General features: G+C 41.6%; 2 protein-coding genes across 7 annotated transcripts in view; one reads left to right on the forward strand and one right to left on the reverse strand.

The window, feature by feature from the left end:
• Window positions 1-10260, forward strand: part of LOC125022645 (rho GTPase-activating protein 44-like) — a 72264-nt gene extending 62004 nt beyond the window's left edge. For 3 of the 5 annotated variants that reach the window (XM_047609476.1, XM_047609477.1, XM_047609478.1), the window contains 3 exons: window positions 1923-2038; window positions 2557-2940; window positions 5453-10260. In XM_047609476.1, coding sequence (XP_047465432.1) covers window positions 1923-2038; window positions 2557-2940; window positions 5453-5610 — 658 coding nt within the window. In that variant the 3' untranslated portion in view covers window positions 5611-10260. Of the gene's footprint in view, window positions 1-549; window positions 1081-1922; window positions 2039-2556; window positions 2941-3142; window positions 3196-5452 lie in introns of all 5 variants that reach the window. The other 2 variants (XM_047609475.1, XM_047609474.1) reach the window with 2 other exon arrangements.
• A 93-nt stretch (window positions 10261-10353) lies between these two features.
• On the reverse strand, window positions 10354-15266 carry LOC125022646 (testis-expressed protein 47). 2 transcript variants are annotated; one of them, XM_047609479.1, is made up of 8 exons: window positions 15120-15266; window positions 13769-13841; window positions 13305-13408; window positions 13157-13221; window positions 11476-11551; window positions 11235-11360; window positions 11000-11147; window positions 10354-10910 (listed from the first exon to the last, which is right to left on the reverse strand). In XM_047609479.1, the coding sequence occupies exons 1-8, from the start codon at window positions 15234-15236 to the stop codon at window positions 10873-10875; spliced, it is 747 nt and encodes a 248-aa protein (XP_047465435.1). In that variant the 5' UTR covers window positions 15237-15266; the 3' UTR covers window positions 10354-10872. The 2 variants fall into 2 exon arrangements, with proteins under 2 accessions (XP_047465435.1, XP_047465436.1); XM_047609480.1 differs by lacking the exon at window positions 15120-15266 and adding an exon at window positions 14057-14171.
• Window positions 15267-16129: the final 863 nt, after the last annotated feature.

The following is a 16129-nucleotide window of genomic DNA, read 5'->3' on the forward strand; positions in this document are numbered from 1 at the left end:
TTGTGTCACCCCCACTGTCTCACCTCCGACGAAGCATGGCATCTCACACTTGGTGACTTGGCTCTTTCAGTTCAAACACTCCAGTCCTACGAGTCATGTGTGGAGTGGTAACTGTACATCATGTGGTTCGAGTGAGGATTTCACTTCCCCTTTGGCTGGGTTTACACAATGTGGGGGGGAAAAGTGGATCCACGGTTCAGTGGAAAGGATTCATTGCTGCATGTGCACGGATTACATCTCTATTTTATTTTTGCCATTAGTCCAAGCATCATTAGCAGCATAACAGTCCATTGTCGCAAGGCCCTGCAATGGATGAGGTGATTATTTGATTTCGTCTTCTGTGATTTGAGAGATCTTCATTTTTATTCTAGCTTCATTTTCTCTTTGCTGTTCCTCCCAGAGTCCTCACTTCTCCTCCCTAACAGTGATTAATATTCACCCCATTCTATCCCTCATAGCTTAACCTTTACAAACCAATAGATCCAACTAACGAATTCACCCACTGTAACGGCTCGGTTCCCCATAAAACTGATATTTTTATCATTGCAGCTCAGATGATGCGTCCTCGAATTGGTCGGACTCCTGTTATGTCTACCCCTCCCCCGAGGAGGAGAGGCCGCCTCCCCCTTACCCTTCTTCCTCTTCTTCCTCCTCCTCCTCCTCTTGCTCTTCCCACTCGCTTCCTCACCACCATTTCTACACCCGAGCACCTCTGTGTATGCGCCCCGTCGCCCCTAGTCCCGAGTCCGCGCCCTTTGGCCCGTCCCCTCCACCCCGCCGCACCGGCTACAGCCCACCCCCGCTCCCCCACTCCCTGTGCCCATCCCCTCAGCAGCTTGACGTCAACTCCAACCCCAAACCTAACTCCCTGCACCTGCCCAAACAGGCCTCCCTGTCCGACGGCCCGCATGCGGCCCCGTCCGAAACGAATGGTTCCACCCTTTACATCAAACCCCCGCTCGTTCTTACTCGTCACGATCTGTTCCTGGGCTCCCCTAAACCTCCCAACACCCCCCTATCTGCTCCCCCTCCGTGGGCAGCCTGTGCCTGTAACCGGGAGAGAGGAGCCAAGCTGACGAGGTAAATACAGAACGCTGACCAGCTCGTACTTCCAACACAACTCACACACAAATGAGGCAAGGCCCCTTGGGGACAAAGGAGGCTTGAAAGAGGGATGACATGAGGAGAAAAAGGGGGGAAAGGGTGCGATTAAGGTCCCTCCCGACATCCTATTCTCCGCCTTTTTAATTCACTTGGCTCGTGCCTGTCAGTCACGGAAATCAATGTTCCTTTAGGAATCCCATTATCACATCCATCTTTAATTTAATAGCCACGTACTGTATGCAATCCATAACTTTCCACGTTGCCACGGATATTCAGGAGACGGTTGCCAGGCAACAAAGGAAATTCAAAGCTTTCAGTGAATATGATTACAAAAGTGGGCGTTAATGAGTCATACCAGTGAGCCCCTGCGAGAGCAGACCCCGAACATGAGCGCAGCGCCGAAGCAAAACAGCACGGGGAGAGCGACGTCGGTTCGGTGACATCTTGATTGTCTGACGAGATGCTCGTCCGCATTGCTCCACCACAGCTTTAAATTCCAGCTGCTTCACTCATCCATTCATGCCTCATTCACTGAGAGAGAACGTGTCAGTCAGAGCGTAAACTGGTTATGTGTTGACCTTCAAGCTCCCATCCCATTGGCATTCTGGCTGCACTCCACTGTAAGAGTAAAGAAAATCCATTAAGCCATCAGGGTTTGTTTGGGGTTCTTGCTTCTGCTGCACCGCAGTAAAGAAAACATGTCCGCAGATCATTTGACATTAAAATATGGGTGCTCTCAGGGTTGATGTATTCATAGATTTTAAAAAATGTGTGTTTTAATGCAGCCGTGTGTTTTTTCTTCTTCTTCTTCTTCTCAGTACTCTGAAGAACAAGGAGCTGTCTCCAGTGATTGGACAGAAGGGACTCCAGGGAACAGTGGCCTCTAGTGGACAGTCACCGCACTCTGAGCACAGCCCACACACCCTGAGAAGAGGTAATAGAGACTCACATTGGCTTAAGATTATTTGTTTTCATGATATCTAACCCACTGAATCTTTAATATTCATGGCTTCATTTAAAGGCTGAAGGGTCATCCGTGTACCATTCGTTCTGGAAGACTGGAAAATCAATCAAGACATATTTCACTGTTTATTTTCATTTTCATGTAGAAAACCAACTCTAAGAAATGAGAAATACATCAAAAACACATAGAAGGTGAAAGTAACATGTATTTTATAACATTTAAGCAGTTATCCCTTATGCACCAATAGAATTAGTTTAATAAATTGTTGTTTATTCTGAATGCTTCTCACAATGAAGCCCCTGAAAAACACGGTTTGTAACCAGCAGTGATTGGTTTGCTAGAGTGGAGCGACAGTGCTTAGGAAGATAGTGGAGAAGTGAGATTTATGATTCTGAGTTTAAGGTTTATCTTCTCTTCTTCAGCAACAAAATATAGTTGCACTTTTTAAACACTTTCATAATTTTTCTCTTTGTTTCCCGTACGTGCAGCGAAGAAGCTGGCCCCAATCCCACCTAAGGTCCCTTACTGTCAGACCGGAGCCATGTCCGACCAGTCGACGGGCCAGCCGTCCCCGGTCAGCCTGTCGCCCACTCCCCCCAGCACCCCGTCCCCGTACGGCTTCAGCTACCCGCAGGGGTACGCCACCATCGGCTCCCCGTGTCAGGTGCAGTCCGCAACCACTCCGTCCATGTCCTCCCCGCCCTCGCTGGCCGGCACTCTTACCAAGGCCAGGCCGACGCCGAAGCCGCCCCGGCAGAGGCCCAGCTTGCCTCCCCCTCAGCCCCCCACCACACCCGGCACCAGTCCCCAACCTCTGGAGCACTCGTCCGGCCTCCTGGACGGCCTGTCCCCTGGAGAAAGCATGTCCACAGGTAATTCAGCTGAACATCGGAGCAGTCATGAAGGAGGATTCAGTTTTATTAGAATGCATTTGTTTTCACTAGAACGTATCTGCACTGTTTCTAATTTATTGGACTTTAAATCCTGTTCGTGTATTTATTTGCTCCAACGTAACAAGCAGGTTGTAACTGTGTTTCCGTCTCTTGTCGACTGCTCTTATTGTCTCACTTGCAGCCGTATGAGGCGAGAGGCTCAGTGTGATTCTATGTGTGAGAGGGACTTTTAGGGTAAGCAGGTGTTCCTGTGCTCGAGCCTCACCCACCTCCTCACTCCCTCCCCCCCCCCCCCCCCCCCCCCCCCCCCCCCCCCCACCACACCCTCCCTCCCGCCATATGGGCCGAACGTGGAGCCGCCCGCTGACACGCTCGCAGCAGGGTGAAAGCTGCCACCTTTATATCCCAGTGTGTTGGCCTTTGCATGGTGGCTGAAACTGATGCATGGCTTACATGGTTTACCAGGCTGTCCAGGCTAAACACGCCGGGGCAGATGCCGAACACCTCCAACCTTTTCTGCCTTTAGGATTACCTAATGCCCTGCTCCAGCTGCCCATCCCTTAGCTGCAACACTCTGTGAACCCCCACCTCCACCCACCCACCCTCTCCGCCACTCGTCACACTCTCAACCCACTCCGCAATGTTGTGCCTCACTGCCCACCGCCACCTCTCAGTCAGCGCACTCCCTGTCTGTGCCGGTTTGCCATCACTCGTGTCACACTGTGGATGTTATCATTGTCTCAGTGGACTCAGGGAACCACATTCATATCAAACTGAGGTCAATATATTAGTTTACGCAGCAGTATAACTAACTACATTGATCTTGTGGTTTATGGTTTTTACAGTGTGTTTACGGAATTGACTTAATGCTCATTGATCATGTTCAGGTGGAAGCGTTAGGGATGCACAATATTGATTTGTCTTCGTCGGTTTTTCCGGTCAATTCAGCCACTAACATGACGCGACATAACAACACTGATGATGAGGGTTTCTACTCGAGGAGTTCATCATTTAAAGGATACTCTGCAGGTTTTTATACAAGATTAGTTCACTCATGACAGGACCATTAAACCTATGAAGCAGTAATGACAGGGATTACAGATATTGTGTGTTGCATTATGGGAATTGTGGTTTTGAGGCTTAACTCGTCAATTTACCAATTAAGAAAAAAACATTTGACTGGTTGCAGCCAAATCTTTACACCCGTTGCGCCGTCTAAAATTATAACTAATTTATATTATTATAACTAAGCGCTGCACATTCTAGCATAATCACAGTTGACTTTTCTTTAGTGAAGAAACTAAAAAATGACGGCCAAGACAAAGAATGGGAAACTAATTTCCCCAGATTGTGAAACAATAAATCTCTCCTCAAATGTCCAGAGGACTTTCTACCTGGACCTACATCTGACTGGGCATATGGTTAGCACGTAGCATAAATGGCGCAACAACTGTTACAATGCGTTCAAACTGCGAACAACAAACACTACAACTGGGTTAACATTGCCAGCGACGTAGTCACCTGATTTTTGGTGGACTGTCACGTCTTCAGCGAGGCTGTGTGGAACCCATATGGATTGGTTGAAACATACGATGAACCAGCTCAACGTGATAAGTTGCACGTCTTGACGGTTAGCTTGTTGAAGCTTGTTGCTTTTCGCCGCTAGTGTGAACCCAATCTACTTTTACAACTGGGTGTACGACGTCCAGCTGGTGCAACCGGCCCCAGAGCTGTTACTGAATACAACACAAGTGTCTGTGATCCCTGAACTTAAATTATGCTTAATTTAAAATGGAAATCATTAAAAATCCATGCATATATTTTTTTGGAAATTAGTTTGTTTTTGTGCATCAGGTGGATCAGTTAACAGTATTTTGTTCAATTAACTAGTAACTGGCACATTTGAGCTGCACTTCAATAATTGATCAATGTACACATGCTCTGCTTGGTCAGAAGTGTGCACAGTATTGGTCTGGGTCAGATTTCCATGGTCTGTGCCCAGAAGTTCCAGTGAATCCATTGGGGACGGTGTCTTGGAGTAAAGTAGTGGAACTGTCACCGACCAGACATTTTCAACCACCATCAGTGTTGAACCTCAGTCTTGTGGCTGAATAGTGACTTGATCAACTTCTGGTGGGAAAACCTGAATCCAAGAAGGTGGATCACGTCACAGCAGCAGATTAATGCTCATGGTTTTGAAATTAGATGTTATTCTGTCGGCATGATTTCGACCGCGTAGTATGTTAAATTTTAACATTTTCTTACATATTTGTCTCATTGTATATCGTGCATCCCTATCATGCTTCTTTATTTATTATCATTATTTTTTCATACTGTAACCATGGTTTTCACTTCTGATGACCCATGCTGAGCATAACATCCTCCAGCGTTGATGAATCCATCATGTGCGATGATCTGTTTTTACTCTTCCAACAGTAACAGATTAACAGTTTTCTTTTTTTGCTCTTTCTGCTCGTCCTCGTCTGTCCAGATTCCCTCTGCAACTTGGACATCCCCATCATTAACATGGAACTGGACGGTATATTTGACTTGACCCGCATCTCCCCCTTCAGGAACTCAGTGGCGCTGCTCGAGTCGACCAACAGCAGAGCGGACTCGGAGGAAGAGTCTGAGAGCACAGTGCTATGACGCCGCTGAGTCCCCCCCCCACCCCACTCTCCACTCTCCCCGCCGGCCTATTAAACGAAACGCAACGCTACTGCTGCCCTGTCTCACTCACCGACCTTTCACCTCTATGGATTACTTCGGTCTCAACAGCTGCCCTAGATCTCCTCATCACATCTGTATTTGGTCCAGAGGGGCTGAGAGTTAAAAAAAACAAGCGCTCATAAACGAGCTGTTAGTTGTAGTGTTGTCAGGGAGCTTTTGATCAGATTTGACATTTAACATTGGCTGGATTTCCTTTTTTTTTTTTTTTTTTTTTGTTATTTAACGATTTGTTTCTTTTGGCCTTATTTGATTCACTTGCAATATTGCCTTTAACATCACACACAAGACTGGAAGCAGGCTGCTGGGCGGTGTGAGGGCTCTTTGCTGCTGCTGCTGCTGCTGCTTTCTCATGAGTGAATCCCAGAAGAACAAACAACACAGTAATGTTCATGTGTCCTGTTAACTCCTCTTTTTTTTTTTTTATCATTTATCTCCCATTCAGAGTTTCTCCCTCATTCCTCAGGGGTGTCAGTTGAAATGCCTCGCTCTGGCTCTCGTGCTGGCAACAACCCCCCCCCCCCCCAAACTTCTGTCCCGCCTGAGCGTTCACTGTGAGTGTGCCAGTATGTCGTTATGGAAAGTGTGTGTGCGTGTGTGTGTTTTGCTAGCGTGTGATGTGTTAATTGATGTGGTAATTGTACTATATGATGTTGCACTGTTGGTGTTGTGGAGCAAAAAAAAACAAAAAGAAAAAACAGGACTGCACGTTTTTAGATGTTTAGGAAAATAACTAGCAGGTTGCGAAGAGGTTAAATGCCCGGTCACAACTTCCTCTGTATTTCCATGGCATTCAGTCAGGATATCAGTCACTGGATATTTATTGTTTATACTGTATATTTTCAGAGTATATGACATGATTAGACAATATAAATCAGATCATATTTTGTATCCAAGTGAGACATATAAAGATACTATTTCCTCTATAGTTGATGCGGGAGCTATAAATGTAGTGTTGTCTAAGAAAGGCCCAGCAAGATAGAAAACAGGACAAACTCCACGTCTTAACCTGTAATTATTTTTGCCAGTCGCGTGGGGTTTTTCCGATTTTCAGTGTCAAGTTAGATGTAATTTCAGGTTCAAGAAAGTGGAGAGAGACACGTGTGCGCAGGTTTGGTGCTATGAAGCCTGGAGTACCACAACATCTAATTAAAACAAAAACATTTGATTGAATACTTTTACTTTACGTTGTGTTACGTTACGTGTTGGTGGGAGCTTAGCCAATCAGTTCCTTGTGCTGCTCGACTTCCTTTAAAACCACGTCAACATATAAAACAATTTACCTGTCGCCCGTCGTTTTGTAGTTGTGGACCGAACAGAAGACAAAGATAGTGCTTGGGTATAGACACAGCTTGCTTTTGTTACCATATCTATTTGAAAAGATAACACACGTACTTCCACCTCATCTGGGTTCACCCGGCTCTCCTAGCTCCCTGTTAACATGCTGATCTGGTGGTAAGAAGCAGATTCGTAGACAGTGTTTCCTTCTGTGTTTACGTCAACCAACCATATCAGTTGCTCCCATTGGTCGTCGCCTTAAAGTTGAGATAAGTTTACCTTAGTACCACCCACTTTGCATCCTCAAGTTTTTTTTTCCCTTATCATTGCTACGTCTCGCTACATTACTGGTGGTTCACGCAGAGACAAGAACTTTGTGCTTATTTTAATAATTTTATGCTTATTTATAGAATTTTTGTCAAGTATAAGCTCAAACCATTGGCAGATTTTTTTTTCTTAATACAAGATTAATACAAGATACAAGATTTGATCGAATCTAAGAATATTTTGCTTCTTTCTAGTAATGCTGTTTTTGCAGTGAAAGTAACGTAAATATAAAACTCAGTATATATACTCCAGGCTCCATATCGGACAACCTCGTATGTAGAGAGTCATCGTTGAGCATTTTAACATCCTATAACATCATATATTACAGTTTAAATTCCAGCCATCTCCACATTACAATATATCTGATATTTTTTGGTCTATATTAATGAACCAGAGGCAGGTGCAAAGATACGTGTATATGTTTATTTTGATGAGAGTATTTATACAGATATCTTTCTGAATACTTTTTACTTGGTATGAGGAGTTGTGATTGTTTCCGCTATACACAAATCTATGTGTAGGGGGGAAAAAAAACAAAAAAAAACACGGGACCAGAATTTCCCTGCTGCCGCTTTTCAGGAAACACAGGTTCAGTTTAAGAGGAAACTTGAAAATGAAACTGGAGAACGAGGTTTGACAGCAGCAGTTTATTTGCCTTGCGGTGGGTTTTGTTGTGACCTATCCAGATTTGTAAGACTTTCCTTTTCGTCCTGAGAACATCCGCTAACGTATGGCCTCAAAGTCACTGTGCTGCTCTACTGTCGTTCTTTCTTTAAAGTGCGATATTACTCACAGGACTTTTGTAAATACTGAATCCTCTGTACATGACATATGATCTGTATATACTGACTGTGGAAGAAGTCATAAATATATATATATATATATATATAAAATCTATAGATATATACAAATACTTTATTGAGACCATAAATGATAAACATTATAACATTATAGTGTACATATAATATAATAATGTCGCTGGATCTAGCACAATAATGCCACATTCACACAAAATAACAACGTCGCACAGAAAAAAATTCATATGGTACAGTAGGCTCAAGGTTAAATCTAGTTTGCAGATTTTCTAATAATAATAATAAAAACAGAGTTTCTGACATCAGATTTAACCTCTCGAACCCTGAGCTTAGCTCTGCAGTAAGAAAAATAATACTGCAGCTTGTCCTGTATATGCTCCAACACGTCGCTGCAGCTACATGACTCTATGTAACAAAAAAAATAAATAAATCAATGCGTCTTTTCCGTCATTTTATACATTTTCTGGCACATTTAATAATATTTCTGAAAATGTGTGGTTAAGAAATTGAAATGATTTTCTTTGAGCTCACACAAAATTTGGACACTAAACCTGCAGGAGCCAGCAGGGTTTAAGAGGTTAAAAGAGCCTCTGCATGGAAAACTGCTGCATCGATGTCTTTAATCCAACTGAAATCTTGTTATGTATTTATTGATGAATCTGCAGATTATTTGCTTTTAAAATGTCTTAAAGTCCAAAGTTGTGGTACCGAACCTAGAAATATTAGGTCGACCATCACAGCTGTAAAATCCAACCACGTTGAGCCTGAGACGAGAACATTCTTGGCATCTGATCAATCAATTATCAAAACAGCTGATTTATTTTGTGTCATTTAAATTTTTTTTTTTTTTTAATCTGCCAACAGTTTCAGCTCCTCTCCAACCATTTACTACGTTCAATCAGATCTGCCAGTGGTGTTAAAATCAATACAGCATGAATTAAACATTTTTAATTTAATATTTAGAGAAAGGAAAAAAAATAAACTAATGCTGACCACAAAAACGTTTTTTTAAGAAGTTACTGTTGCAGTTAGGCTGTGCTGAGGTGAATGGTCTGTCCTGTCTTTGTCTGGATTTCCGTGTTACAATGTGCTGCTCTTCGTTTTGTACTGAAAAGGTTTCGGACCTAGACTTGTACATACAGTAAACATCAAACGCAACTTTATTAACAGTAACAATGTCGAGCAGAGACAGCCGGCAAGAGATTCCAGAGACAGTTTTCAGTATTGCAGCTTTTGCAAGCATGCCCTTTGAGCACTAAAATACGAAGGCCTTTTTTACACTAATAGGTGGAATGTACTGATGAATTGTTCACCTCATAGGTCGTATTAAAGGAGGACTCTGTGTGTTGTGGTTTCAGTGTAGGAGGGTTGAGGGGTTAGTAAGTAAAACATAAAAAGTGTATGTGTGGGAGGGTGGGGTGGAGGGTGGGGGGGTCGATTCAACATTGTCCTGTGTGAAACTCAGCAGCATGCTTTTTAACCATGCCTATGGAATATGTCTCATCTTTGGTCTTATATAAATGTGCTTGTATTTATTTTTTATAAGTGATTAGATCGACCTTCGCAAGAGAAAGGAAAATTCAGCGCTGCCCTTTTTGTAAAACTCCCCATCGGTTTTGCCAACGATTCTGTTTGAACCATAGCTCGCTGTTTGTTTTCGCCACATATCTTCATATGCTCCACTGGTTTTATCTATAGCAAATATGCAAAGCACACGAGACTCAACGCCACCATCTGGACATCTTGGGACGACTGGAGAGGATCCTACAAGGGGCTAAAATCTACCGAAACGTTTGTTTGGATTTACGACACACAGGTTTATTTTTTACCTGCACAGTCTGTAGATTACACTGTGGTGCATGCAGCCATCTCCATCCTGTTTTTATTTTACTTTGCTTGAAATTTGAAGAAAGGGGGGCCAAAATAAAAAGGGAATCATAAGTGATCAAGGGAATCATCAGTGATCAAGGAATCGTTTCCAACTAAAATGTTCTTTGTGTTGATGCTGCGGACTGGAGTGAAGGGGAAATGCCTTTTTCTTGGACATGCTATCTCTCGGTCACCAAGTGGAACACAGTGTAAGGTTTAAATAAAATGAAAAAATAAAAATCCTCATCCGAATGTTGAAACTATTAAAAATGTTTTTATATTACATGGATGTTCTGTGGCTTTGTTGTAAATAATAACACGTTAATGGCGATTTCATTTAATTTTACAACAAATACAAACGATTTTCACTTCGTGAAGGTGGTTGAGGTGAAAGTGATAAAAACTTTAAACAGGAATTACTGCCTGGCAAAATCTATGTAGCACAGTTTCAATATTTCAAGTTAAATCCACTATCTCATGTTGGTACCAAACAAAAATAAAACATCTTTACTAAATTCTTTGAAAAATGTCAAGATATTTTCAGTCTGGTGGATGAAAAGTCTCTCCAGTCTCAAAGTTCCTTTTACAGTGAATTATCCACAGCTTCTCCGTCACTAATTTACCATTTACCTTCATGGGGACTGAGTTATTCTGGGGGCAGCGAAAAGAAATACTGCTGCTCATTTTTAAATAAGTAATTTCTCTAAGTGGTGAGGAACAAAAATAAAAAAGATAGTTGCCTTAAAACCTGAACAAATCATATCGGCTGCACATTAGAAGAGATGAATGAGCCACTGATGTGAGGCGACTCTTTAACTGATAAACGGTTACATTTCCAGGATGTGGATGAAACACGCACGGTGATCTCTTTACCTTCGAGCTTTTGTGCAGAAAGTTAAGCAGTCGGGCAGAAGTTTCTTAGGTTGACTTGCCCTGTTAAGAGACCAGGAAAACAGAAAACAGTGTCACTGCTGCCCCTTTGTTCATTAACGGAGCTAAAATGCACGTAGGTTTCTTCTTACCAGACTCTATGCTGACGTTTAAGGGGGAGGCGTACATCTGCAGGTGTTGCTGAGGACTCAGGAGCTCACCTCGAGTCAGAAGCTTGTCCAGAATCTTCTGAGGGACGATCAGCTCTGGAGTCTCATCCAGCACCGACTCAGGAAGAGCCTTCAGGCACAGTCAGAGAAATGACGACTAAACTGCTGATTAAAACAGAACCAAAGTGGCGACGTAATCCTCAAAGAGGCAACGCACCTTCTTAGATATTTCCAGGCATTTACCCAGATCCTGCAGCGCCGACAAGACGATGCAAAGCAGGGTATCTGTCTCGTCATCTTCCTGGAGTCTTTTAATCCCAGCTGCCTGATTTGCAGTCAGAACCTAAAGTCACATAGTCAAAGGATGAATTCCTAATTATGTGTGGGGAGAAAACTTAAGTACAAAAAATATATATTTGTATGTATTCAAAGAGGAAAAGTCAAGATAAACTCCCAACCTTGTAGCTCCACTGCTGGAACAGCCTGCTTTGAGGGTTATGTGCCATGAACACAATCTTAGCTTCCAGCAAGGTACTAAAAATGGGTTGTGAAAACAGTTATTAGGATTTACACTCGGTATAAGATAAAGTATAAAGCTTTTCTGTGAAAACAGTGAAATCACTGAGACAGCCCTTGTGTAGCAATGATAAAACATTTATGGCTGCTGCTGTAAACCGAAGGCCTTTCAAGGTTCATTTATACGAGTGTAGGGAGCCTCTTTCATCCGTGCTCGCTGAGGGGCTTTAGAGAAAACTTTGGATGCTCTGTCTTCCAGTCCATCACTCCGGTCCAGACCAGATGGACAGACATTAAATTTCAATAATCCACAGACACAACAATGAGACCGATCTCATAAGTAAATGGTCTGCACATATATAACGCTTTAGTACTTTAGGGATTAGGTAGAGCTTCAGTGTTTCTCATTCACCCATTCACATAAAACACTCGCTTTACACTGGTCCCTGTCCAAGGACACTTCGTCTCCGTATCCACTGGCAATGGACTGAACAATCTGCTTTACGACCTGAGCCACAGTCACTCCAACCAGACAAACTAGCACTGGAGGGATAGGTATTACTTGTTCCTAGAAATGAACTGTGTTAACTGTCCCCTGAATTTTCTCTCCATCTTTATCTGGTTATAATTTCTGGTTTTAATTGTCTAGTATCTTTATTCCTCAAAGTACTGCTGTGCCTGTAGTTAACTCAACCCTCTACTATTTGTTGAAATTCCTTCCTCAAACACACTAAAATTTAATCAGAAACAGCACCACAACAGGAAAACTAAACTAAACGACCGATATAAATCACTTGATGCGGTTTTGAAACACGTTAAGTCACAATAAGTCGAGCAGAAAGTCTCCTTGTCTTACTTACTTCTGACTATCTGAGATTCTGAATTAGAAAGTGAATGACAGCATTTTAAGAATAAACAGTGATGTCAGCGGGTCATTGTGCCAGAGACATTTAAAATGCCTGATCTCACATGATCAATCATAACATTATGACCACCTGCTTAATATTATGTGCATCTCCCTTTTGCAGCCCTGATCTGTTGAGGCATGGACTCTGAAGCTGTGCTGTGGTATCTGTCACCAAGACATTAGCTGCAGATCCATCACGTCCTGATAGTTGAGTGGCGGAGCCTCCACGTATCGGTTTTATTTGTTCAGAACATTCCACAGATGCTGAATTGGGGTGAGATCTGGAGGCCAAGTCAGCACCTTGAGCTTAAACTGTTCCTGAACCATCGTTGCAGCATTATACTGCTGAAAGAGGCAACTGCTATCAGGGAATACATGGTCCGCAACAATGCTTAGGTGGGTGGTACGTGACAAAGTAGCATCCCGCTGCCTCCACCTCGTCTTTTTCCTGTAGTGCATACTGATGCCATGTGTTTCCCAGGTACATGACAAGAAACACCTCAGTTCAGGATATTCCCTGATCCAGTTATCGCTCAGATCCTTCCATTTGTCTGTTTTTTCTGCTTCTAAGATGCTTTTCTTGCTGTCCAACCCACTTGACAGGTACCATGATAACAAGATCAGTGTTGTTCACTTCACCTGTCAGTAATCATAATGTAATGCCTGATCTGTGTATAATACATGCCATGAATCTGTAATGCAGGAAGTGTGATTACCAGTGTGGCTGTTGCTGCATGACTGTGAGGTCTTTCAAAATAGAAATCAGAATATCCCTGGATGACTGAAAGAAAGACACAGAGGAGAACTATGAGAACACTATTTTAAGTCCAGAGCTTAAATCAGAAATTGATTCTGAGAACTTACTTCGATGACGTGCAGCAGACAGGATGGATAAATTAACATCAGGCCTGTTATGTGATCCCATATGTATCGTTTGCTTAACTGAAAGTTGAGATTTTCATAATGGGCTGTGAGAAAAAGAAGCAATAAAACACTGAATCGGTCTGTTCGTGCAAGTCCAGTAGCACAACATGCACCTCTGTTATAAACACATGGTTAAAGGCTTTGTGGCTTAAAAGGAAGCTTGGCAGATGAATTCACACAGATATGTGTAAACTATAAACACACTGAAAACAAAGGAAACAGACCAGTCTTTCACTGCTCTGATAGAAACTGCATTTTTTTGTGGTTTTAAGAGTTGAAAAAATCACCAAAAACAAATCAGCGTATCTCAGTAGCTTCTCTTATCAAATTAAATAGTGGATTAAATTAGCACCAGCATGATTAGTGCATCAATCATTGTATCGCTAAGCTTATTGTTGGCTGACCTCCAAGTTGAGTCCCATCATCACGTCTGCTTGGGAGCCGCGCAACAACTACCAGCCGCTGCAGAACGGTCTTCTGTGGAGACAAAGAAGAGAAAAAAGACACAATAGAATTAAGCTAATCATGCAGGCAGGCACATACATACACATAAGAATAATTAATATCACATCGGTATATAAAATTTAAAGCAAATTTGCCATATCTACGGCATTAGTTGCTTGACATATCGTGTATTGTGCATTCTACAGAATACATTTGTGATTCCTGTCCATCTTAAACTGAACACAGACCGACTCTTCGCCCAGATCCTTCCTCTGTGCCAATAACTGGTGAAATAAACTAGTCCCAGTTTCCTCTTCTTTCTTTTCCTCTGCATTCAACTGACCCATTTTCTCCATCTTACTTTCTCTCTCTTTATGTCTGTCTGACTCAACGGCTTAGTGAGTAAACTCTTAGCAAGTTGCCTCCCTCCAGTGTTTATAAACGCTCATATCCTAGAAACCTATTGTTCTCCAGATCCTGTAAAACACAGCCTGCGGTGCTGTGGTGCAGTTACAAACATATATATGTTACACAAAGGAGCCAATGCCAGGCCTGGATAGCCTTGTATTTCGAGTACGAAAGGGCCAATAGGAGGAGGAACGACTGTGCATTTGGGTGACGGCAAAGGACACTGGCATCAACTGTTTGCTGGTCCCTCTTCATAATAATAAGTGTAATGTTTATAAGGCTGAGTTCGGTTGAAAAATAATCGTATATTAATCAAAATGGACTTGGGGGTTTCTGTGTGAGGTCATTTCTTATTTGGGACACATTTGTTTTTCTGAGCAGTATTTTTCCGTCCAGACTACGGATGGTGTGTTTGAATATCTCTTCACAGATGGAAATTTGCAAGGAGGAATGCAGCAGACTTAATAAATGGCAGCAAGAGCAGCCAAGTTAATAGGAATCTGCATTTTCTTGTGAGTTTGATTTAACCATCCACAATGATATAGGTGGTTATTTGTCTTAATTTGTGAGGTGTGAAATATCTGTTTTGGACAGACAGGTTAGCAGTTTCCTTCTTTTTTCAGTCTTTATGCTAAGCTAAGCTACCTACCTGCGAGTTCTCCTATCAGTTAAGTGTCAGTAACCTACTCAAAACTATTTACTTTTCATTAAGTAACTTGGTCAGACAGAATATTACTACTTTAATGTAATATGCTGTGTTTGAGATAGTATATTTTACCCATATTTTCTCTAACAACCCTAGATATGTTTAACATAATTATTCCTAATTAGTTAGCTCGCTAACTTTGCTGGTGCGGCTAACTAAGCTAAGCTAGCTTCCTTATTTATGCCTCCAGCACAAACCTCTCTCATTTTGCCGTAAATCACATCAAACATTGTAACTCTGTCTCTTCCTTCGTCTGACTTTGTGCCTTTCCGGAATTTTAACGAAAAGCTTCTGGTTTCCTGCAAAGCGCTCATGGTTCAAATGGTTCAACCAGCTGAGATGTTTGGTGGTCTCCTGTTACCTAGGAGACAAGTCCCGTCGACGTGCTTCTGACGTCAACGCGTACGTTTATACGTTTTTACCATTGACTGTGTATACTGGTACTCGAATACAAGTTCTGGTTCTGATTTACTTGGCTCATCTCCTTTTCTTGGTTTATACGTGAAAGTTTTGACTTTTTATCCGAATATTTATATTTAAAGACTTGATTTTTTGAGTGAAAATGTATTACTTTTATTTTAATTTTGGATTGTATATCTTATGTTGATTTTCATCTTTCATCATTGATATTCATTTTGATTTGCAAGTGAAAATGTAAATTTTTATCAGGTTATTTAGATTTGTCAGGCATTTTAAAAAAAATCTGATGTTATTTGAAAGTGAAACTGTATATATTTGTACCTTTTTATTTATTTATTGCCAGTAAATAACATTTAGGTAGTTATATGTCATTATTCCGAATTATTATGTAAATAAACATTTAGATTTTATTATTAAATGTATTATTATTATTGTCTCAGTTTAGACTAATTATCCCAAGAAGTTTATTTATGAGACATCTTTATCCATTATTTTTATTTGCAAGACCAATTTTGACCCTTTATTTCAATATTTTACTTAAATTTTGAATGATACATCTCATATGTTTCGTCTACCACATAATTTTTACTTGCAAGAGGCAGATTTTTCCTCTTAATTTTGAAGTTAAAGTAAGTAAAAGGTTATTTTTATTAGTTCTTATTATCGCATAATTCTGGCTTTTAATTACATAAAGTTTATTTAGGAAGTAATAATTAAAAATATATGTATTTTGTCACGTATACTTGTAAAGTAATTTTAAATGTTATATCTCATAATTTAGACTTTC

The sequence above is a fragment of the Mugil cephalus genome, chromosome 16 (genome assembly GCF_022458985.1).
Source record: "Mugil cephalus isolate CIBA_MC_2020 chromosome 16, CIBA_Mcephalus_1.1, whole genome shotgun sequence".
Lineage (NCBI taxonomy): Eukaryota > Metazoa > Chordata > Actinopteri > Mugiliformes > Mugilidae > Mugil > Mugil cephalus.